At 42.1% G+C, this 26,056-nt stretch overlaps 1 protein-coding gene across 1 annotated transcript in view; it reads right to left on the bottom strand.

Annotated features, from left to right (window-relative positions):
* The window catches only part of ASCC3 (activating signal cointegrator 1 complex subunit 3), a 255,779-nt gene that overhangs the window by 178,032 nt on the left and 51,691 nt on the right, over positions 1-26,056 (bottom strand). The window contains exons 9-10 of the mRNA XM_063124851.1: positions 760-960; positions 133-273 (exon numbers count right to left, since the gene is read on the bottom strand). Coding sequence (XP_062980921.1) covers positions 133-273; positions 760-960 — 342 coding nt within the window. The remainder of the gene's footprint in view (positions 1-132; positions 274-759; positions 961-26,056) is intronic.

Here is a 26,056-nt window from a genome sequence, read left to right as displayed (position 1 = left end):
AACATCAGAGCACCCACCCACTCTGCAGCAGACCAAGATAGCCCAGCAGAAAAGTCAATGCTACTCTGAGGATGGCAAGTATGAAAATCAGAGCTTTAACCTACTAAAAAAGAACATTGCTGTGTAGCATACCTGAGTTCGTAGAATTTCACTTTTCGACAACTGCATATCGCCAGTCAGCTCTTTCACCGTAATGCCTAGTGGTTCCAGACGCTTGCTGAAGTAATTTGTCATTTCAGCTGCCAATGCCTTCATAGGCGCAACATAAACAATCTGTGCCAAAAAAGACACAGTTTGATAAATGAGCAAAGTGTACACCGCTGCTGGTTTCACAGCAACTGATACAAATCCCAATTTATTGTGAAATATCATCGCTGGCATTTACCGCTGTTGGGAGGGGGACAGAGGGGAAAATACTTAATAGTGGTGTATAGAAAGTAGTTATCGGTACTCAATAAGTGTGCAGCTGTTTAAAAGACAAAAGATTTTGTTTATGCAGGCTTATCAATTTGAAAATTGGTTCTGCATCAAAGCTAAATATATTTTCAAAGCTTTTCACGTGGGTAATAAGATTTTCAGAATACAAAAAGGAATTGCATACCAGTGACAGGAGTAAATCAACAGGCTTCATTGGCATTGTGACTTAAAGAAAACACAATGTCCTTGAAAACTTCTTGAATTCATATAAATGTGCACAACTCTATAATGGACTTTATCTTACAAGTTATAAAGCTGCCCTGAGTTTCGTAAAATTCTTACCTTAAACTCATCCTTTTTGATAACTCCTTGTTGAACGTGCTGACGGATCTCATGCAAAACAGTTAACATGGCAATGTTAGTTTTTCCTGCCCCAGTGGGCGCACAGATTAGCATGTTCTCATTTGTGTTGTATGCAGTCTCAAAAACGATAGACTGGATTCGATTTAATCTCTTCATGCCTTTAAAAGCAAGATGCCCAATCTGCAAAAGAAAGTCCAGAAAGGAAAAGCAATTTAATTAATTAAGTAATTAAAGTAATTAATCGCTGATAGGGAGCAAAGAGAATATATGAAACATCACTACACATGGAAAAAGAGATAGTGGAAAAAAGAGATTACTAAATGTTTTTCTGGGTAACTAAGTGTTTAATCATTAGTTTAACAGTGGGTTATATCCAACGTCATAGTAGAAGAAGTCTGCTAATGTAATGGGATCGCCCGGCCCCCTCCAGGCCACACAAAAATCTACTCCAAAGGGTTTCCCAGGCCAAAGGAGCAGAGTTTGATGTTGCGGCGTGTAGGGAGAGGAATTGCCTCTCTTCCCTGTATCACTGATTGAATTGCCTCTGACCACAGTTGGATACAACTCAGTATCATGAAGAACATTTACTTTTATTGTTAATTATAGATATTTATCCTCTCTATTCTGATCCAGTAAAAGTTATGGATATCGCCCAGAGAGCCCTGGCTATGGGGGTGGTATATAAGTGTAATAAATAAATAAATGGATAGAATGGAAGTGCTGGGATATATGAAAATTCCTCCAGGAAGCAAGTTTGAAGGAAGACTTGGAAAAGTCAGATTGGCCTTCCCCAACCTGGTGTCTCCCAGATGTTTTGGACTTCAATTCACATCAGCCCCATGCAGGATGGCAAATGGGCAGGAATTCTGGGTGTTGTGGTCCAAAACACTTGGAGGGCACTAGGATGGGGAAGATTGATCTGACATTTCCAAGTCTCACTTTGAACTTTCTTCTTGGAGGAATGTTCTTAAGTCCCAGTTCTTTCTTTTCCTAATTTTCCCTTGTCTAGTTCATCACTATAACTATTGTCTAGTACAGTGTTTCTCAACCTTTTTCCAACCGTGGCCCCCTTCCAACCTTGTTTCCTTCCTGTGGCCCCCCTGTCCTACCGGTAGAAAGGTAGCTATTTAAATGTTTTGTTTGTAAACAGAACATGTTTTATTTATAATTTTTATAATTTGTACAAAATACAATTACATAAAAATTTATACTTTAAGTATTTCTCGATCAATGTGACCCTTGTGCTTGATGACCAGAAACAAGCTTTTTTATATCCAGTTCTATTGCTGTGAGGGATAACCAAAGATCACCTCTGTCCATTATGTTAAGGCAGTTCCGCGTTAGGCTGAGTAAATAATTTACACGACTGAAACCTGATTCTACCAAATATGAAGTAGGAAATGCCATGAAAAACAATTTTGCTTTATCCCAAAGTTGTGAAAACTTTTTAGATATTGTACTCTTATCCAAAAATGGTGTTTTTCTTGACCGAAAGTTAATTTGGCTGCTATGTCGCTCTGTAGCTCTATGAGCGCTTCTTGCAAAGAAACATCAACGTCAGCAGCATTCACAGCAAATGGATCATCTACCCAGGCCGGAATATCCATGTCCAGCAGATCACGGAAACGAACTTCCATATCATTATAAAGCTGCTTCAAATGATCCACATACACAATTATTTCATCATCTTTCAATTCATCACTAACTGCTGCCAAAGAGGAAAACTGGGTGAATTCTTGATGTCCAATATTGGTGGCATACAGCTTGACTTTTCCAAGAAACCCTGTAATAATCTCCTTGCTTGAAAAAAGGTCACAATTCCTGCCCTGTAGTTGTTTGTTTAACAAATTGAGCTTTTCGAAGACATCACACAGGTAAAATATATCACATTTAGCGGAGGTTATCTTTTCTTCCATTTCCTTGCCTCTGAAAAAATGTCACAACTGAGTCCCACAAAGAAACAAAACAACAAAGGCAGTTACCTTTGGACAGCCAACTGACTTTTGTATGCAATAATAAGAGTGTGAAGTCTTCGTTATTGTCCTTGTAAAGCTGTCGAAACAGGTGGTCTTGAAGTGCATTTGATTTAATGTAATTTACTGCTTTTATTACAATCTGTAGAGAGTCATGCAAGCGCTCTGCTAGTTTTTTTGAAACCAAGTTTTGAAACCTTTGTGACCCCCTAGTCTCGTGCCGTGGCCTCCCATTTACGAGATTTTCACCTGTGGCCCCCTTGGAATATCCTGGGGGGCCCTAGGGGGCCATATGGCCCCCGGTTGAGAAACACTGGTCTAGTACACCATCATCCTCATTCTAAGTGAAATACATGATCTCATATTAATCCAATTCCTCACTCACGCTTCTCTCTCAAGTTCGTTCAGTTATCAAATTCTCTATCCACTTCACTAGGTGTATATATACTCCCCATCACATTACCCTTATCACCCTTGCATTGTGAACCGCGCAGAAAGCTTTGGCTATTGGGCGGTATAAAAATGTAATAAATAAATAAATAAATTTATTTTCATTTCATTTATTATATTTCTATATAATATAGCCGAAGGTCGTTGTGCGTTTCACAAAAATTAAAAACCATTAAAATGCATTATAAAGTATAAAAAAATTCACATAAGGACATAAACAGATAGCATACAAAAAAACAACGTATCTAAAACAATTTTCAAATCCAGTAGGTGAAGTTATAGCATACTACTTTGACCAAATCAAACAGATCCTCAGTGCACAATACTGGTTTCCCTCCAACTTTGTATGTAACCAACTTCTTATTGCTATTTTCAGGTTTCTTCGTGGCTCTTCCGGTCCTTCAGGAGATATTTTAGACAGTGTATATGGAAGTAGACATTATGAGAACACTATGTGCAATGCTGGTCCCTCCACCTCAAAGGAAACATCATAGAGCAAGACAATAAATAATAATTATCAACTGAAAGGTTCATGGAGATTGACCAACTTTTTTACAAATAAAGTTGGGAATGTGAGTTTAGAGAAACCTTAGAAATGCTGCCAGGGGAGTACAAAAAGGGGTCTTTTCTTTCTCCTTTATCCAACAAAATTTAAAAGCAGCAGTTTTAAGACTTCTTCACAGAGTGCATATCACTAATATCAATGTTTGTTTTTCTTAAATAAGGTCACTTCTTGGAAGATATGGCTCTAAAGTATATTTCTGACATTCTGATAACAGGAACTCTAACAACAAGAGAAGGATGTTACCCTCCAGAAAGGAATAGAAAGAAAGGAGCCCTTCTATTCACCAAGTGGAAACTCTGGATCCAACCCAGAATGCTGAACTAGACCGATCACTCATCTGACCTTGGTTCTTGTGCAACATGATGCATAAATATAAATGTCATCTAATAATTTCACCAATTTCAATGACAAATCATCTTTTATACAGCATTAACTAGGCTTAGGACTTTTAAAAATACACCCATTCCTTTTGTTTTTTTGCTTTAGTTTTCAATAAAAGTCAAGGTAAGCTTAAAGTTTTCTATTCCAAGTGTGATCAAGGCATAAGTGTAAGAGGAGATAAAGAGAAGGGCAGAAACAGTTTTCAGGAGAAGAATTGCTAGTGACATGCTTTGAATAAGAAAGAAAAGAAAAGATGACCCCAGCACTAGGTAGAGAGAGAGAAATAGTTGCAATGAGCAATGGTGGATTTTTCAAAATGCGCTGGCAGACTGTCAAATTGCTACTCCTAAAACACGGCAGGAACAAGGAATCAAAGCTAGGTTGGAATGAAGAGATCTTGAAGAGCTCTTCTACCACACACTTCTAAGAGGCACTGGCCTGAAGGAAGATAGGCAACCGCAATTTATTTGAACAACCTGAGGCATGATTTATTTGAGCATCTACACCTTTGGCAGCAGACCGAAGCCTGGAAGCCCAAGTTTCTGAACAACTGCAAACCAGGTAAAATCATTTGCAGCAGACGAGCAATGGGCAGCAGAGCAGGGGTGCTTACCCCCTGTTGTCCCATTGTTGTTGCTGCTGCTGCTGCTGAAACTCTATTCCCACAGTCACTTTCCCCGCACAATGCAGCAAATGTGTCCCAGAGATCTGAGGGAAGGGAATGCAAAGGGAAAGTGATGTCCAAGGGAAGGGTCAAGCAGCCCACTCCAAGCTGCCATTTTTTCTGTTACACAGGACCTCATTCCCTGGCCACTTTGCAGCTGTTAGATCTGGATTGCCAAACCCAGTTCTGGATTGCAGAACTCACCACCCAGGGACTGTGGAAAACTGAAAGGGTACAAGATTTCATTTATTTATATTGTGAGGGATGAGTGTGCCAAGCTCCTTTTTAAAATCTATCTACTACCCTGTTCAGACAAAACAATAAGCCAGGGCGGTTAAACATTTTGAGCGAAACATTATGGCATAGCATGTCATGTAAACCATTCCTAACCATGTTGGGTACATAACCACAGTTTAAACATGCTCACTAACCATTCACTGCAAAAGAGTTAGTGGCCTAACCACATTTTAGCATGTTGTCTGAATAGGCCCTGTGTCAGTAGCTATTTTCACACTTTGTACTAGAGAATTTTACAACTTAGTTACGATTTGCATCAAGAAATACTTTCTTGCCTGTCCTGAACCTGCTGTCAATCAACATTACTTGGTAATCCAGAAGTACTGAGAGAAAGAAAATTCTATCTACTCTCTGCACCACTTATTTTTTTATCAAGCTCAATCATATTTAGTGATTTAGGTTTTCTAAACTGCAGTGAAAATCACTAGTCTACTCCCTAGGAATTTTGGTATTCCTTCTTCAGATGATAGAAGTATAAAAGAGGAATCAGTTGATGAAAAATAGGCCATCTCATTTCAAAGGATCTTATTAAACCACTGCCCAAAAAGCTTCTTTCATTATCTCAGTTTGTAACAAAATTTACCCATAAGATGAAGACAGATCTGAAACAAAATTACACATGATTTGATGACATTTCTCCAAGTTTGGACATCAAATTTTAGTAACCAGTGTGGTGCAGTGGTTAGAGGAGGAATACAGAACCTCTGGCCGACAGCAACTTATACCAATTCCACAGGATCGGCCCCCTTGGCACTCCAAGTCCTTCTCTTCCATTTGCTATTTTATTGTTTTACTCTGTACAGCACCATGTACATTGATGGTGCTATATAAATAAATAAATAATAATAATAATAGACCCAGCTCCTACTGGAGTTGGGGAGGAAGCAGGGAGAGTAATCATCACTGGCAAGCTCTGTGTAAAATGAAGCTGACCTTGCTGGGGCCCTTTTGCTCCTCTGGAAGAGGCAAGGGACCCAGCTGACTCGGTTTTTGCCTGCTCCACCTCCTTTCCACAATGGGAGAAGGAGACAGGGTGGATGAAGCCAGAGCAGAGCCAGTGAAGTCCCCATTGCTCCTAAATCGGAGGGGAGATGGGGACTTGGCTGGCTTAGTTTTGCTGCGTGTGGGGCTTCCCTAACCAATAAAGCCTACACACAGTGAAGCCTAGTTCCTAGGCTAAGCATCGGATACAAGATCCACCTGGCACTTCAGCCAAGGAGTAAATGACATCACTCAGCCCACAGATGATGGTGGGGCGTCATCCAATCCCCACCCACCCTATGGTGGTTCTGCACCCGAGTTAGACTAGGACTGGGCAGACCCAGGTTCAAAACCCCACTCTGCCATGGACCTCACTAGGTAGCCAAGAGCCAGTGATACACTCACTCAGACTCAGTGATACACACAAGATTATTGTAAGGCTAACACTGAGGCAGAGGAACCAAGTAAATCACCTTGAGCTCCTTGAAGAAATGCTGGGATATAATCAATCAAGATTGATCCGGTGCACAAATTACCCAATACTTAAAATATCAAAGAAAGATGCAGTTATACATTTCTGTCACATATAAAAGCAATACAATCAATAGTTTAGAAGGAAGAAACAAAAAACAAGTACCAAAGAATCATCTATGTACTAGTTGTGAAAGACTAAGACAATCAGAAAAATGTCATGGGAGGCAACAAGAGGTCACTTATGCTAGCACTACATCAACAGCATAAGCACATGAGCAGTGTTGGATACTGCCCATAGTGAGAAAATGGATTTAGATCATCGACTGAGAAAAGCAAGTAATCAGACTGAACATCCAACTCTAAAGAGTGACATCCAGAATCCAGTAAGAATAAAAACAAATATTCTTATTCAAGCCACTAATCTACAGGGGCAGTACTATTGAAGTATTAGGACCTGTCTAAAGATTCTGAAGGGAGAAATAAATAGAACATACAACTAGTTCATGTCAGAACAACCAAGAACGTCAAAGAACCCCATGGCCAACCTAATGCCCTCTAGCTTCACCATGTGCCCAAGGCTGATTTTGAGTGGTTTGAATCAGTATATCTCCAGTAATTACTTGCCATTAGTACAAAAATCACTAGACATAGCAATTTCTGTAGAACCCATGATGTCCTTTTAACTAAAAGGATTGTTACTGAATACTGAAATTAAAATAGCTTTCCTATACACATTCTGCTACTTATCATGTTCCAAATACATAAAACTCCACATCAACAATTGTTATGGACACAGACTTAACACAAAAAAATTCTAGACGACTCAGCATCCTCTTAGTCTGCTGTTTAGCTAGCAGTCATTCTTAGTTTTAGTGCTGCGGTAAGCGGAATCTAATCTATTGTGTCTTCTCCAACTAGAACTAGAAGCAAAACCAGTTTATTTTCTTCCTACTTAACTATTTGTGCCTGTCATCAATAACTGTAGGATTCAACTTTAATGAATCAAATCTCAACACTTTTATGCAATAAACTCTATTTCCTTTTTTAAAAGAAGCTACCATGGACACATCTTAAAGAATTTTGTTAAATGGATCTCAAAGATTTGAATGGACATATATGTCTTGAACTTGGGAAATGATAACTGTTATGCCAACATAACATAATTGTTTCTGACTTTGTAGAAGCATGACAATATTCCTCATTCTGAATTTAGCATGGAAATAACAGGTTTCAAGATCTGGCAGATTGTCTCTAAGTAAATTACAAAGTGGATGCCTGCGTGGGACTCACCAATGGAGAGAGGTTGGTTGCTCAGTAGTAGAGCACCTGCTTTGCATGCAGAAAGTTCCTGGTTCAATCCTCAGCTTCTACAGTAAAGGATAGGAGAGAATCCTGTCTCAAACCCTGGAGAACCTCTGCCAATCAGTGTTGACAATACTGGGCTAGATGGACCAATAATCTGACTCCGTATAAGGTGCTTATGTTCCTACGACTCACTGATGCAGCTATCAACATTGTTTATACTCCCTTCCTCCAGAGAGCTCTGAATACTGTTTTAACTCCACAACAAACCTGTGAGGTAGGTTAGACTGAGAAACAGTATCTTACCCAAAGCCACTTAGGAACTTAGTACCTGGGAACGCAATGGGGCTTACTTCTGAGTAGACATACATTGTTACATCGCATTGCACAAACATTTACAGTGGAATTGCTGGATCAAATGAAGGCATATTGGTAAAGAATTCAATTTCTAACAGTGACCAGCCAATGCCTCTAGAAACATCTAAGGAGAGAATGATGGTGGTGGCCATGATTGCCCCCAGCACCTGAAACTCAAAGGCGCATTACATCTGAACTTAACAGAACAAATGGCTGTTGACAGACCTAACCTCCAAGACTTTGTTTTAATAATGTACAAACACCTTGCCTCACCTATCCTAGAAGAAACCAACACCCCATGCCAGGCTATTCAAGAAGTCTGCAGCCAAGAAGGAATTTGAACTTAGGGCTCTCGTACCCAAACTAGATATTCTAGCCACCACACTCTACTGGAACTGAATGTTTATTTATTATTTATTTATTTATTTATTTATTTAATTACATTTATATACCGCCCCACAGCCGAAGCTCTCTGGGCGGTTTACAACATTTAAAAATAGTAAACATTAAAAGTATACAATTTAAAAACACACACACACACACACACACAAACAGTATAAAAACAACAGTATCCATTTAAAAACAACAATTGTGGGGTCCATTAAAAACAAACTTAACGTTGTTAAATGCTGTTAAAATGCTGTTAAAAATGCCTGGGAGAAGAGAAAAGTCTTGACCTGGCGCCGAAAAGATAACAATGTTGGCGCCAGGCGAGCCTCATCGGGGAGATCATTCCACATTTAGCGCTTATATTTATTTAATAAGTTATTAAATCACTCAAAACTCCCAATGGTTCAATAGGAAGTATGTCATTCAAGCAATGCTCCCCAAAAAACACAGCTGCTTGCATGCTTTATTCCACTGTTGATTCCAGAAGCCACATTACATCACATTTTCAATGAGAAAGCTTGACTGGAGAGCAGTTGTACTTCTGGATCATGACAGGGCACAGGAAAAAGCTAATTAGCCACCCTCCAGCTAATCTTATGCCTACAGCCAATGTGTCAGGTTCCATTATTCTAGATGAAAACAGGCCTGCTGCTTATGTTTCAAAAATAGTGATCCCCCTCTAATCTCTCTATGCCACTGCAACAACAACCTTAGTTTGTTAGAAATCTGGGTTTGGAAGACAGACCAAAAATCCAAATATAAAAGCAAATGGAAAATTAATTTAATTTGGTCTTGCAAAGGATTTTAAAAATTCACCCGCCTACTCCTAGGACTATATATATATATATATATATATATATATATATATATATATATATATATCCCCATCCTTTTCTCTTAGCACTCCTGTCCCTCTCTATTCCTGCATTTATACTAATAGCAGGACAGCACTCATTCCCTCAACTCTGTTTATTCCTCAGGATGGAAAGAACATGATACTGCAACAACAAGCACTCATTCATGGAAAGTTGCAGGTACGTGTCTAGCTAACTGTTCCTTGAGGCTGATATGTAGAAATATGGTTCTATTGGACCACAGTGCTGTGGCCAACCTGAGCTTAAATATATCCCTCTTGGGGAGCAAAGTGTACATCAGGTAAAAATACTATGTTCTAGAGACAAGGTATACTAAAGCACATATCCATGACGTAGCCTCCACTTCTATTGTAATTACAGACTTCTTGACAAGACAGAGGGTTATAAATTATTCCTTAAGGTTTAGTTAATTGTCATCAGATTCTAGCTAGCCATTTTGGTTCTTGCATACTTCTTTCACCAGCATACTAGTTAATTGTCCATTAGCTAAAATAGTTTAAGTGGGTTGTCCCCACTTGACATCATGGCTTCAAATCCATCTGAAATAATTTCACTAGAAAAGAGGCAGGCTTTAAAACTCACCCAGGTCTAGAGTATGTCTCCATAAGGGATGTACAGAATTTTGTTCTCCAAGAGCATATCAGGTCAAATAACAGACTTTATCATAACTTTCATGTTTTAGGATTCACTCTAAAATGTGCAGCTTCTGTGTAAGGACAGTGTAACAAGGAAGAGTACTATATTGCTTTCTTGTTTTATTACTGTTAACCACCCTGAATAATATTTTGTCAGGTGGACAGGTGGGTTACAAATCAATTAAATAAGTAATAAAATATTCATGTTTGCCCCCTACCTAAATAAAATTTGGATTACAGCTGGCTATTGCTGATTGGATTTGAAGTCCAAAAACATCTGGAGGGCACCAGGTTGAGGGAAGCTATTCATCTCAAGGTAAAGATGATAGACATTACTGCCATCCATATCTGGCTAATATCAGAATGAAGTACTAAAACGCCCTGCACATGGACTTCCCCTGAAAAGTTGACAGAAATTTCTGTTGGTCCAACACACACCAACTAGGCTGCTAAGTGGCATGGGTCATTTACAACATCTCCCACCAGTTCTTAAAAAAACTTCACTTTCTCTTGGTATATTTCCAGACCTAATTCAAAGCACTGGCATTAACTTATAAAGCACTTTTCTTGGTAACAGGGTATCTCGAAGACTGCCTGTTCCTATATGAATCTGCCTGCTCTTTAAGATAATCAGAAGAAACCCTTCCCCATTTAGTGAGTCAAGGGGGGCAGCGATTCAGGTTGAACCCTCTCTGCTGTGATGCCCGGTACCTGAATGCCCTCCACAGGACCACATGCCTAGTACAAACTCTTATTTATTGGAGGTGATTTCATTTGCAAATACCTTTTAACTAAGATTAACTGAATTTGATTTCTGTTTTTAGTGTTGTTTAAGTCCTCCTGCTGTTTTAAATGAAGTTTTAATGCTGTTTCAATTACACCCTTTCCTCCATTTTTGTACCTTGCTTCAATTGTTTTAATGCCACATTGTTAACCTTGTTTAAAATTTGTTTGATAAGATGGGGAACAATTATATATAATAAATTAGAGGCATTTACCCTGCTATACAAGTTTGAGTGCACAGCTTCCAACTAATGTTTATTACTACATATTTTTTTAAAAAAAAGGCCTCAGCATGTCCAGAAAATGTCAGGCCACTATCATAATAGATAGTATTACCCACCCGTGTGGGGAATGAACACAGAGAAAATACTGCAGGGATAAACCGGGGGGGGGGGGGGAGAGCTGTGTCATTCAGCAATAAAACACCCAACAGATGCCTGTGACACGGACCCAAACACATTCCACTCAGCTCTGCAATCACATTAGCAATGGATGTGCTGTCTGGAAAGTCACCTGAATTCCCTTACTGTGTTTCGAGTTCTTGGAAAACATGATTTCACAGCAACAGAAGCACAAACTTGTCGGAAGATGTGCTCAACAAATGTGTATTTATTGCGCAATAAAATGGTTGAGCAAAAAGGCCCCGAGTGAAATTTCCTTCTCTACAGGCACGAACTAATGGCACAGCATCCAGCTGCTCATGCATGAGTCACGATTAAAGCTTTTAACAATCTTATCACTTTAGAGATCTCCGCATGCATCGAATAATGATTTCCAGAGTACATATTTAACTTGCCTGTTCTCCTATGATGGGGAGATAAAACCACCTCCTTCAAGCTTGGTGCTACAATATCTACTTAGCAAAAAGGGGGAAGAACTAACACAGAATACTTTAAAGGGTAATTATAGCTGACAGAGGTAATAAATGTTAACCCGTCAAGGAGGAGTGAGAAAACTGCGACTGCAAAGAACATTCTTCCAGGAATAAACAGTAATGTCATGAGCTACATTTTAGTGCAGCTTATTTTTCTGAAGTTCTTTGTTCCATACAGTATCTAAACAGAGCAAGAGATTACCAATGACAGTATTCTCTTTTCGAAAGAGTTATTTGGAAAATGTCACCTGCCTACTCCTTCTGGACCTTCACTATACGATGTAGTTGCACATTCACATGTGCCCTTATCTGGACAGAGATAGCCTAGCTACAGTTATCCATGCTCTGATAACCTCTCGTTTGGATTACTGCAATGCGTTATATGTGGGGCTGCCTTTGAAAACGGTCCGGAAACTTCAACTGGTACAAAACAGGGCAGCACGCTTACTAACAGGGACTGGCCGACGAGACCACATTACGCCAGTCCTTTTCCAGCTTCATTGGCTGCCATTCCAGGTCCGGGCCCAATTCAAAGTGCTGGTATTAACATTTAAAGCCCTAAACGGCTTGGGGCCAGGTTATCTGAAGGAACGCCTACTCCCATATGTACCTGCCCGGACCCTAAGATCATCCTTAGGGGTCCTTCTCCGCGAGCCCCTGCCAAAGGAAGTGAGGCAGGTGGCTACTAGGAGGAGGGCCTTCTCTGCTGTGGCACCCCGGCTGTGGAATGAGCTCCCTAAGGAGGTTCGCTTGGCTTTATATGCTTTTAGATGCCAGGTGAAGACCTTTTTATTCTCCCAGCATTTTAACAGTCTATAAATAAATTTTAACTTGGTGTTTTAAATTTGTAATTTTGCATTGCTGTTTTTATCTGGTTGAGCTTTTATATTGTATTTTATAATATGGTTTTATACTGTTGTTTTATACTTTGAATGTTTTTAATTTTTGTGAACCGCCCAGAGAGCTCTGGCTATTGGGTGGTATAGAAATGTAATTAATAAATAAATAAATAAATAAATGTGCTCCATATCCATCCAGAGAATCCTCAAGACCTCCATGCTTTGGACCTGCAAACATCCTACTGCAGCTACATTCACCAAAGCTTTCCAGCCTCAACCATTTGGCCCATGGAATCAGGAGCCATGCCATCCTCAAATTAGCTGCGAATCAAAAATGATCCAGTTGCTAGTTATTTATATATTTATATATTTATTCATTTGTTTCAGAGGATTGCTTTAAAAGACAAAATCATGATCAAATACTATAATGCCAATCATTAAAACAATATAACAGTGATAAAACAGAAACATCTCATTGAAATAACCAGGGCTAGCTGGTGACGTTTGTGGTCAGGGAAATGTCTGGACAAATAGACATGTTTTAAGTTGGTGGTGGAAATACTCCATACCAGAAACCTGCTTGATCTTAGTGGAGAGAACATTAAATATGGTGAGCATCACAACCATGAACACCCTCCTCTGCTCCATAGCTAAACAAGTCTCATTATGCCAAAGTATGGTGAGCAAGGCCTCTCCCTCAGAATATAGAGACCGGAGTGGCCTGTACTGGAGAAGTCTTGAGCTCTTTAGGGCCTTATAACTCAGCAGTAACACCCTGAACAAGGTTCAGAGCTACATACACATTTGCACTACAGTCCAATCAACATTCAATTATATGCACATCAAACAGCTAAGTAGAGGATGTCACGGCCCACTCACTTTGAGACTCCATTTTCCTTTTTCCTTTAAAGGATCCCAACCATGAACACAGTCGGTAAATGGCTGCCCACCCTGTGGATTAACCTTCTTTTCTGTTCCCACGTCTGGACCTCCCCTTTTACTCTTCCACTGGTTCTGCGATTCTCTGACCTCTTCTGGTCCCACGGCAACTAGCTTGGCACTTTGTGCAGCTTTTTATTCTTTCTTTTTTTTTTTTACTTTACCACTGTCACCGTATAAATCAGTACCTTACCTCTGGTACTTAAAGAATCCAATCCAGGGTGAAACAAAATAACTTTTATTTAACAAGAAGTTCACACATTTTATCAAGCTCGCGGTTTCATTTGTTTCAGTACTTGGTTGTTACAACAAAGATGTCATTATTCTTGTCTACTCTACCTTAAAAACTCCTATTCTAACTCCTCCTGCTCCTTCTTATTCCCAAAACAGTAAACCGCACACCTTACACTAATCTATCCTCTTCGGCACACTGACCCCGACTCTCTTCAACTACTAATATACTAACTGATTTTTAACTGTCGTTCCCCTTCACACACTCAAATCCAACAGCCAATCAGCATTCACTCCAACATTCCATTCACTCACTCCCCCTCCCAACAGAATTAACTACTTATCAGGTGAAGCCTAAACGGCATTTATGTAACAAATATATAGCATACAACAGTGAAACATCACAGGGGACTTTGACTTTATGAAACATTTAAAGACATTCATATTTTGTAGAGACCTAGGTCAACATTGAAAGCCACTAGAACATAGTACTTCTACATTGGACTTGCACAGCCTAGGGTCGCCTGAATGTCATAGTTTGCCATGCATTGGAATGGTGCAACTGGCACCTTTAGCAAACACTGTTGCCTTGCAAACTTTTGTTTGTTTTCATCCAGTACCTATTTTCAACCACCCACCCAAAGTGAAGCACTTACTGTGTCAAAATTAAAGCAAAAACATGCATTTGGGAAAAGTGTTGCCCACCTGTGCAGGAGGAAGAAGAAAGAACTTGAGAAAAGGAAAATGCAGGTTGCTTACCTGTAACTGTAGTTCTTCGAGTGGTCATCTATGCATTCACACATATGGGCTTTGCGCCTGCGCAGAGACCAGACCGGAACCTTCTATAGCTGAGTGGAACGTTTTTGGCGGGAACCCCTCCCCCACGCTACTGTGCATGTCCATGGGGTTCCCGCCCTTACCTCAGTTTACAGGAGTCCGACATTGTGCCCCCATAAACATGAGTGTAAATAAAATACAAGTACATTCCACATATAACTGTGTCATTTATAAGTCTCACACCACCAAGTGGGGATGGTGGGTGGGTTGTGTGAATGCATAGATGACCACTCGAAGAACTACAGTTACAGGTAAGCAACCTGCATTTCTTCTTCGTGGTCTCTATGCATCACACATATGGGCGAGTAGCAAGCTGACATATATTTGGAGGTGGGTTGGTGCATCATCTGAAGATCTCCGAGAGCACTGTCCTTCAAATGAGCAGTCCTGCCTCGCACGGGTGCCCAAACTGTAGTGCCTAACAAACGTGGATGGAGTGGACCACATTGCAGCTCTACAGACTTCTGTCAAAGGAACACCTCTGCCGAAAACCACAGATGTTGTGACGGCTCTGGTAGAATGAGCTGTCACAGGTTTCACCAGTTCTAGTTTAGAGATAGAGTAGGCAAGTTCAATTGTCTCTACAATCCAGCGTGACAGACGCCGGCATGAAACAGGGAGTCCCTTATAAGGCTCCCCATAACAAATAAACAATTGCTTTGTTTTTCTAAAATTCCCTGTCCTAGCCTTGTAAAAGGCAAGAGTTCTCCTTACATCAAGTGTATGTAAAGCAGACTCTACAGGTGATGTAGGATTCGGAAAGAAAGCTGGTAGAGTGATATATTGGGACAGATGAAAGGTTGACACTACCTTAGGCAAGAAGGCAGGGTCTGTGCGTAACACAACCTTATCTTTGTGAAAGATAGTGTAAGGAGCAACTATCTTGAGAGCTCTAAGCTCACTTGCACGTCTAGCAGAAGTGATGGCTACTAAAAAGACAGTATTGAATGTTAGAAGCCTAAGGTCAGATAAGGCCATGGGCTCGAGGGGCTTCTTTGTCAATGCCTGTAACACCACTGATAGGCTCCATGGTGGAACGATACTCTTTACTGTCGGTATCATATTTTTAAGCCCTTTTAAAAATTTCCTCGATGTTGGATGCACAAAAGGTGTAAAACCAATCATGCCTCGATGAAAAGACGTAATAGCTGCTAAGTGAACTCTGATGGAAGTGAGTTCGAGTCCCTGCTGATAAAGTGTCAGTAGGTATTTGAGGATTAACGCTAAAGGGCAAGATTCAGGTGCTTGATCGTTTTCCAAGGCAAAAGTTTGAAATCTTTGCCACTTTGCCGCATAAGATTTTCTTGTTGAAGGCCTTAGTGATGCCAAAAATATATGGTCTACAGATAAATCTTTGATACGAGAGGAGGAGTGGATGATATCCTCCATGCCGTCATCTTGAGGGTCGACGGGTTTGCGTGTCGAACCCTGCCCTGGTGTCGAGACAACAGTGTCGGTATCGGCGGGAGTCTGATGTAATTCCCGTCCGACAGTCGAAGGGCGTGGAGAACCACGTCTGTCGAGGCCACCACGGTGTGATAAGGATGCAGTCCGACCTGTCCGACTGGATTTTGGCCAGCACCTTCGTCAACAGTGGAAACAGAGGAAAGATGTAAAGAAGATTTCCTTTCCAGGTTCTGGTGAAAGCATCTCCTAGCGAGTGCTTTCCTCTTCCTGCTCTGCTGCAGAACCTGGAACAAGCTGCGTTTTCTTCGGTAGCGAAGACATCGACAGCAGGGAGGCTCCAGTACCGAAAGAGAACGTCTCTTACTTCGGTATCGAGCTCCCATTCGTGGTCGACGTGGAAAGACCTGCTGAGGGCGTCCGCGATGATGTTTTCATTGCCCGCTACATGGGTTGCCGTCAGGTGAGTATTTCTCTTTATGCACCAGTTCCAAATCCTGAGTGCCGATCGATTCAGAGGATGAGACCTTGTCCCACCTTGTCTGTTGATGTACGCCACTACTGTGGTGTTGTCTGTTGCGATCAGGACGATTCAGCCCTCGATCAATTGTGAAAAAGTTCTTATTGCATTCTCCACCGCTAGCAGTTCTAGGTGGTAGATATGATGTTCCCTCTGGGAAGGAGGCCAACGGCCCTGAGTTGTGAGGGAGTCGCAGTGTGCTCCCCATCCGATCAACGATGCATCCGTCGTGATCGTTACCGAAGGAGTGTTTCGAAGATCGAAAGTTCTTAAAACCCAGGCTTGCAATATTCTCATTCTGAGTCTTGCAAACCTGATGACTGCATCAAGCCTAATAGTCTCTGAATTGTCCATGCCGAAACTTTTCGGCGGCTCTCCGTATCGATGGCTAACTGCTGTAAGGTGTTCGCTCTGGTCGACGGTAAGTATGCTCTCCCATCTCGAGACGACAGAGTTACCCCTATAAAGTCGAGCTTCTGATGTGGGGTCAAGATGGATTTCTCCTCGTTGATCCACAAACCCAACAAGTCCAACAGGTTGAGGGTGGTTGAAATGTCCTTCTGGAGCGTGCAACTGCTGTCCACTACCAGAAGCCAATCGTCCAAGTGTAGGAGCTGCAGAATAAAAGTAACCGTTGTCATACGGAACTTCCTTGGAATGATGAATTTGTTTAACTGCTTTAAGTCCATGATCGGCCGAAGACCTCATATTTCTTCGGGACCGTGAAGTAGCGCGAGAAAAAACCCTAGTTGAGTTCCTCTGCGGGGAGGGGGGAGATGGCTCTCTTCGATAGCAGAGGTCTGTACCTCCGGAAGCAGAGGAAGGGATGGCGCCGTTACTTTCACCCCCGAAGAAGGAGGAAGGACATCGAGCTCGATGGCATACCCCGAGTTGATGATAGTGAGCACGCAGGAGTCTGATGTCATTGACTCCCATTGATGGTAATGGGGTGCTAGGCGGTTCGCAAAGGGAGGTGGACGTGGGACAAAGAAGTCAAAGTCGCTGCTTCTTGGTGAAGTCAGGCTGACGCTTGTCTTGTTGAAATGTAGACTGATATGGCCGCTTACTCTGGAGTTGTTGTTGTTGTTGCTGCCTCTGTTGTGCTTTGATAGTAAGGCCGCTGCTGTTGTTGTTGAGCAGGCGGTCTTGTTCACCGTCTCAGCTTGTATTGGGCAGGCTGAGCAGAGAAACTTATTTTCTTGGCTGTTGTGCAAGCCTTGTATATAGAGTCCAAGGTCTTGTCCGTCTTGCTATTAAACAAGCCCTCGCCATCGTAAGGCATGTTCTCAATCCTGGCTATGGTGTCATGAGCCAGATTAGCGGAGCGGAGCCAAGCATGTCTCCTCAAGGACACTGGTCCCATCATCGACCTGGAATGGCAGTCAACTTGGTGTCGCGCTGTCGACACTTGTTGCCTGGCTATGGCTGAAGCTTCACTTTGGAAGACTCGTGCCCGCTCTTTTTTGTCCTCTGGGAGATGTTCACCTAGTGATCCTATTTTCTCCCAGAGGAAGAGCTGGTATCGTGCCATGGTAGCCTCGTAGGCTGATGCCCAAAGAAGCAGAGGAGTAAATCCTCCGGCCCGTAAGGTCCAACTTTCTGCCCTCTCTGTCCACGGGTGCAGAATGTGCCTTCTGTGAGCGGCCTTGAGCCGACTCCCTACGATCGAATTAGGTTTGGGATGTTGGACCAGAAACTGTACATTTTCTTGTTAGACTCGATAGAGGGTCTCTAGCCTTTACAATGTGGCTTGAGACATAGCCGGTGTTTTCCAGAATAATTGAGCCATTTGCTTTAAAGCATGTGGTGCTGGATCACCAGTCCTAATGCCTGAGCCATTCTAAGCATATGGTCAGAAGATCTGACCATATCGTCGGAAGGGGAAGAAGGGTCGTTGTCATGAACCTCATCTTATGGTGAAGGCATCGATGGAGTAGCCGACAACCCCAATTCAGAATCCGATGAATAATTTTCTTCAGGCAAGGATACTGTAACCACCTGGAGGTATACATGCTCCGTCGGTATCGTGGTAACCACGGCAGTCGATGCCGATAGCTGTGTACGGTGTCGAGGCATCGACACCGTGGACATTGGTGGGCGGGCGGTGGAGGCAGCGGTAGATGACACATGCTCCGTCGGTATCGTGGTAACCGCGGCAGTCGATGCCGATGGCTGGGTACGGTGTCGAGGCGTCGACACCGTGGACATTGGTGGGCGGGCGGTGGAGGCAGCGGTAGATGACACACCCTCGATGTAAGCGAAGGGTGCGCATAATACTCTTCTTGAGGGTACTGGTGGTCACCCTGGAAGTGGGCGATATCAATCCCATTCCGAAGGCAGTAGAGGGATTAGTCTCTGAACCTCTCACAGCCTGGTAGGCTCTCGGAAAGAGGCCGCTGAAACCGAATCCCGCAACTCGCCCTCCGATAGACTGGGAGGGTGCGTCGGTACCGTAGCCATCAGTAGCGGCTGGAATCTCGATACCGAGGGAGGCCTCGGTATCGAAGCGGTCGGTATGGCAGGAGGAGTAGAGTGACTCCTAGCCGGTTCCGCCGCTCCATTTCCGAAGAAGATTTGGGAGTCCGGGCCTTTTTTGGAGATTTTCCTGGCCGCGGAACTCGCCAGTGACCGTCCAGGCGTTAGGGGTATCTGAGCCCTATTAGCCGCTCTGGAATATTCAGGCACCTCAGTGCAACGGTCATCAACGGACTTACTGGCTGCCGTTTTGTCGATCGTCGAAGATTTGGGAGCCCGGGCCTTTTTTGGAGATTTTCCTGGCCGCGGAACTCGCCAGTGACCGTCCAGGCGTTAGGGGTATCTGAGCCCTATTAGCCGCTCTGGAATATTCAGGCACCTCAGTGCAACGGTCATCAACGGACTTACTGGCTGCCGTTTTGTCCATCATCGAAGATTTGGGAGTCCGGGCCCTTTTGGAGATTTTCCTGGCCGCGGAACTCGCCAGTGACCGTCCAGGCGTTAGGGGTATCTGAGCCCTATTAGCCGCTCTGGAATATTCAGGCACCTCAGTGCAACGGTCATCAACGGACTTACTGGCTGCCGTTTTGTCCATCATCGAAGATTTGGGAGTCCGGGCCCTTTTGGAGATTTTCCTGGCCGCGGAACTCACCAGTGACCGTCCAGGCGTTAGGGGTATCTGAGCCCTATTAGCCGCTCTGGAATTCTCAGGCACCTCAGTGCAACAGTCATCAACGGTCTTACTGGCTGCCATTTTGTCGGTAACGGACTTACTCGCTGCCGTTTTGTCGGTAACGGACTTACTGACTGCCGTTTTATCCATAGTAGGAGCCTCCGTGGCTCTGAGAGCTTTTTCCCCCCAAGATGGAGGGAGGTCGTCAGCTCTGCTTTTCCTCGTTTGTTTTGTAAACGACATGCAATGATGGCAGGCCTCAACGATATGGCCTTAGCACAAACAAAGGACACAGAGGGAGTGTCCGTCAATAGGTGGAAGCTTGGCCCCACACTTCACACACTTCGTAAACGGGGCTTCAACTGCCATACAGGCCTCACGCGACCGAAGTCGCTGAGGAAAACTATCTACAATATATATTTTTTTTTTTAATATAAGAAAAGTAGTAAGAAGAGTCTCAGAAAAAGATCGAAAAACGAAGAAGATCGTAAAAGAGAAAATAAAGTTAATAAGAAAAACGCTAGAGGTTCGGTTAAACAGGTCTGTGCACAATGGCGGACGACGAAGAACTGAGGTAAGGGCGGGAACCCCATGGACATGCACAGTAGCGTGGGGGAGGGGTTCCCGCCAAAAACGTTCCACTCAGCTATAGAAGGTTCCGGTCTGGTCTCTGCGCAGGCGCAAAGCCCATATGTGTGATGCATAGAGACCACGAAGAAGAACCACAGATCAGTGCAAGCTAGCTATTTCTTTTGAGGACAAACAGCCAGTGTTGGGCACAGAAACTGAATGTAGTAATAGAAGAGGATGAGGAATTAAATGACCTTAAAGAGAGAAAAGCGGACACATCCTGCTCACCAGCTAGTTTTCAGGACTTGCTGAGCCGTTTCAAATACCACCAAGCCTGCTCAGCTCCCTTGGAGGTGTCGGAGAAAAGGTTTCCTCAGTATTGTAGGAAGCCATGTAGCATTGTTACTTGCTGGGCAGTTTATGGATTTCCCAAGCAGCTTATCTACCCAGGCTGTCAAAGGCCCTGGAAACTTTAACAAAGAGCCACTCTGGCCAATTAGTCATCAGGCTGCCTTCCTCCCTGTCCCCTACACCATCCTGCTATTTTTGTACATTTTCAGTCCATGAATATGCATCTATAACGCAATTCCAGGTTATAATTTCCTGTTACTCTAGCATGTAAATATTGTATACTGTAACGGTACTTCCATGTCTGCACATGGATGTGGAATGCCTGCCATGGTGACTGCTGTAATACATTTAGAATCCTGACATACTGATGTCTTGACTTGCAATTTACCTATACCAGACTGGCCTTTCAAATAATGGAACATTAAGCCTTGTAAACCTTCTGAAAATGAGACAAGAAGTAAACATGTTACAAAAGGCTATGTTCTATAAGGTTAGTCAGGCTGTTAGCTTATCAATGCACATAGGAGTACACTAATTGAATATATCTGCTAGGACTTGTGGGCCTGCACCAGATATGCAGTACAGATATGCATTTAGAAGACATGCACACCTTTTTAGCAAGCACCCCCCACATTCCTGATTAGCTGTAATTACAAAACAAAACACAACTTCAGATCTCTCTCTCACTCACTCAGTCACACAGATGGTTCCGTTACAAAACTAAGGCTATTTTGTTGAGACCCCCAATGCAATGTTAGCAGCCCTCTCCAGGCTTGAGATTGTAAATGAATGAACTTTCCATCAGCAGCCATGTCCACTTGTTTGTGTTTTGGGGAGAGGAAAGAAAATGATTTCACAGTTTAGGAGTGCTCCTAGATTCATCATTGTCATTAGAAGCCCAAGTGACTTCCATGGCGAGGAATGCCTTTTGCCGACTTCAGCTGGTATGCCAACTACCATGGACATGTATACTTTAACCACTGTGATCTATGCACTGGTTATCTCAAGCCTGGACTACTGTCATGCTTTTTATGCGGGGATGCCCTTGAGGCTGATTCAGAAGATGCAGCTAGTACAGAATGCTGCAGCTAGGCTGTTGGAATGCATTGCTATGGGCACATGACACCTCTGCTGAAAGAGCTGCACTGGCTGCCAGTTTACTATAAAGCCCTAAAGAACTTAGGGCCAAGTTACCCAAAAGACCGACTCCCCCTACATAGATCCATTAGACCACTATAAGCCTCAGGGGAAGCCTTGCTATTCATGCCACATCCTGAAGAGTCCCACCTAGTAGCAACACAGCAGCGAGCCTTCTCTGTGTTGGCACCTTCCCTCTGGAATGATCTCCCTCTGCAATACATCAGGCACCACTCAGCATGCGCTTTTGACAATTACTAAAAATGTATTTGTTTACCCTGGCTCTTACCAACCATGAACATTTGTTGTTGTGCTTTGATAACGTTATTATTGTTTTACAATTTGTCATGATTTTTAAAATGGGAAGCAGTACATAAAATAAATAAAGCCCACCTGCCATTCTAACTCCTCCACTCCAAGACCTCTTGCCTCAGCACTACTCCAGCTGATCACAATCAGTTATGTAACTTTAAGAACAAGTACAGAGTTTGCTTACTTTCCTCTCCCCCCTCCCCTCATTCCTTTTCCATTTTCATTTGTGTCTATTAGAGTCCTTAATAGACAGTCTTGTATCTCAGTACAGCTCTAAGAACATTAAAATTGAAGATATTAGATTATAAGATAAGACTACGCCCATGCTTACGAGGCAATAAAATGTACAGAATTCTGGCATTTTTTTTTTAAAAAAAACACACATTCTGCAGGGATACATTTAGCAGCCTACAATTTCAGTCTACTGATTACACAATTATGAAACATACATTATAGGAAACCAAACTAACATCTGGTATTATGATACTATTTAGACACCATTTCTAGCTATAGGAAGTTGCAACTGCTCCCTTACCAATTTAGAGGGGGGCGGGGAGGGAGAGGTCCCAGCAGCTTGTGACCTTTGCTGGCTTGCATTATATGAAGGACTTCTCAGGCATTCTGGAAAGACAGCTCTATGAAGAATTCAGGTACATATAACCACACATTTTGTATGGTTAAAAATGAAATCTGCAAAGCACATTACTGTAAATTGGCATTGTTGTTGCAGGCGCACTCAGGAGACAGGGCCTTTTTGGTGGTAGTATCCTTGCTCTGCAGCACCTGGCACCTTCTTTGATGTGTCTTTCGGCTACTAGGCAAAGTCCTGTTTTGGGATAAACTGGATACACTTGAAATCTTTAACATGTTCCCTTCTAATGAATGTGAAGTAGCAGTCCGGATGGAACTAGACATTACAAGAGTCACATGGCTGCCACTGAAAGCAAGGAGCCCTTGTCTCTTCCCCTCTCCCCTGTAATGCCTCATGTTTTGAAGTACTTGGACATGATGCCACCCTGCTCTGGGTTTGCATGCCCTCTATTGGGATGACAACACAGCATTGCTGTGTTGCTGCTTTATTTAAGCTAGTTAAGTAAGCCTAATTTCAGTATGTAAAGTATCTAAATTTTATACTTTCTGCATTCCAACAAGTAAACTCTCAAAGTGCCTAAAAATATTATCAAACATCACAGGCTGCTCTGAGGGAAAGAACAGTTTTCCTAATAATTATTGTCAACAAATTTCTAGATCGCACAGTGTATATTCTGCTAATGTCTGAAACAGAACGATAGTGTTTCATTACTCTATCCATAACAGGCCTTTAATATGTAAATCCTTTGAAATAATTAGAATATCTTGTCTGTGTAACTTTCACCATGCTTGCCAAACAAAAACTTAACCCAAGTTAATAACAGTGTTCAAATACTAGTTGTTTCCTAGTAATTATATGGAGAAAAGCCGACCCAAGTTTCCTGAAGTAGAAATTACACAATACGTGCTTATATAAAAACAAAAACTGTTTACATCTAAATTTCATAACATATTTGTTCTCAAAGAAAATAAAAATGAAGTATAGATTCTTTTAAGCTAGAACATATTAAAAATCGAATTAAACTCTGCAAAGGCTAAAACATACGTATTTAATCCAAAGTACTCCACATTTTTATGGAGGCAAAACCTTTGCATGGGATCAGATGTTCAACGCTAGGTGGTGTTCACAAAATATGCTAACCCACACAGAAGTTGAGTGTGGGTTGCTGAACCATGAGTTGTTTGTTGAATTGCTGGGTTCACACAACACAACCCACACTCAAGGATGTGTGTGGGCTGTTGTTCATCCATGACTTGCTGAAATGTGGGTTGCTGCATTATGTAAACCCAGCCACTTTAACAAACTATGGCTTGTTAACCATGATGAACCCACAATTCACAACCCAACAGCAAAGCCTGAGTTCTCTTCGTGGGTTGTTCATGGTTAAAAAACACAACACAACAACCCATGTTTCAATGACAATGCACAGCTCAACAACAACCAAAACCCAACCAACATTTTATTGAACCCACAATCAACCCATACTCAACCTTGAGTATGGGTTGTCATTTTGTGTAAATGGGCATCTGGGCTTGCCAACATTATGTTCTGAGTGGAAATCTTTTAAATAAATGTCCAGTACTACTCTTCCATGGCTGTAGATTGTTATACCAACATAGGAATTGCAAACAGAATGTAGAAGCCTTATTCAGCTGAATGATAAACCGCAGAATGCACCTCTAGTGACTAACCCATGTACAAATAGAAACGGTTGATTAAAATCAATAACGTAAATGGAGGCTTTCTGCCTGGTAATTAATACTATGATTAAAATCAATCCAAATGATTCCTAACACCTGGGTCCCACTACCAAATCCCAATTAATATACCTGACTTTTTTTAACCCCAGTCTATTAAACAAATACATTTCTTAAATAAAATACAGAAAGAAATACTCCACAGGCACCAACACTTGATGTTTCTTATTTTCTGCAAGTAACTCTCTCTAGAGGCCTCCATATAATTCATATAAACATTGCTGGCAGACAGCTACTGAAGGTATATTGATGCTCATTATAAACTACCTACTCACCATTCAATTCTTAAATGGACATTGTTTAGGAGACATTTAATGTATCTTGCTGTAGAAATGCAGTTGACGCTGGCAGAGTGACAGTGGGACCATTCCAACAACGTACAGTACATGTACAGCAGCTCAGGATGGATGAGCAAGGGACATTTTTAAAGACCTGAAATCCTGCAAGACAGTTGTCTGGAAAGGAAGGAGGGGAAGCCTGAATCCAACTTGTCCCCCTCCCTTCCTCTCCCAAAAAACTGATCCTCAGAAAATCAGCATAGCCCTGGATTGGTCTAGAAAAAAAATCATACATGCTATGTCCCATCCAGCTTGGGATGTGCACACATAAGCTGGTTTCTGTACATGCCCGTCAGGTAGGTTGAAGCAAAAATCATAGCAACACATTTCTTCCCTGGACTTTCTCCCTGTGAAGCAGCAGCAGCAGCACCAGTGAGCAAGTCAAATTGCCATCACTGATACCTTTATGAGTGTGCCAGAGCTCTAAAATCAGTTTTTAAGGCCCTATTTTCTGTCTTGTCAACAAAAGCTGTTAGGTTAGACAGGTATCACAGATGAGGCAGTAAGCCTCTATACACCAGTTGCTGGGGAACATAGGTGGGAGGGTGCTGTCGCACCATGTCCTGCTTGAGGATCCCTGGTTAACAGCTGGTTGGCCACTGTGTGAACAGAGTGCTGGACTAGATGGACCTTTGGTCTGATCCAGCAGAGCTCTTATGTTCTTATAGGGCTTTTTTGTAGTGATACTTGTGGAATGCCCTCCCCAGGAAGTATAAATGGCCCCTGTTGGTTTTTAAGAGAACTCTTAACTTGTTTCTATTTCAATCTGCATTTTATTAATTATTGTATCCAGATAAAGGTTTACTACTCATTTTAAAGAGAGTAGTGTGGGTGTTTTGAGTATTTCATATATTATGTTTGTTATGTACTTTTTCTGTGCACTGCCATGCAAAAGCAATATCTTTGAAAGATTTCCTAAACAAGCACACACAAGACCTAATAAATTATATTGCTAAAAACAGGTGAGTTGAAGTATGCTAGGCTATAGGTGTATCATAACAGAAAAATGCCATTTTTTTCAATAACAGTCCTGCAAGAAACTGTAAGATCCATGGCATCAAAAGGATACTCCACCAAACTATTTCTGCTCAGGGGAGCTGAGCTGCTATTCCAATTGTGTTCTGAGATACCATGTTCAGAATATCCAAACCCAATTCAAGGCTGGAATTTTGCCCACCTCTCCCGGTATTATCTCTTGCCATTTTTAATGGAAACCATTTTTAGCTAGTTAATATTTTGTATATTTTAATAACTTTTGTAAGGTCCGTTTCCTTTTTTAAAAAAAGAAAGCCGACTAAGA

The sequence above is a fragment of the Elgaria multicarinata genome, chromosome 4 (assembly GCF_023053635.1).
Source record: "Elgaria multicarinata webbii isolate HBS135686 ecotype San Diego chromosome 4, rElgMul1.1.pri, whole genome shotgun sequence".
NCBI lineage: Eukaryota > Metazoa > Chordata > Lepidosauria > Squamata > Anguidae > Elgaria > Elgaria multicarinata.
The sequence above is the reverse complement of the archived record's forward strand: the minus strand, read 5'-3'. Positions and strand labels throughout refer to the sequence as shown.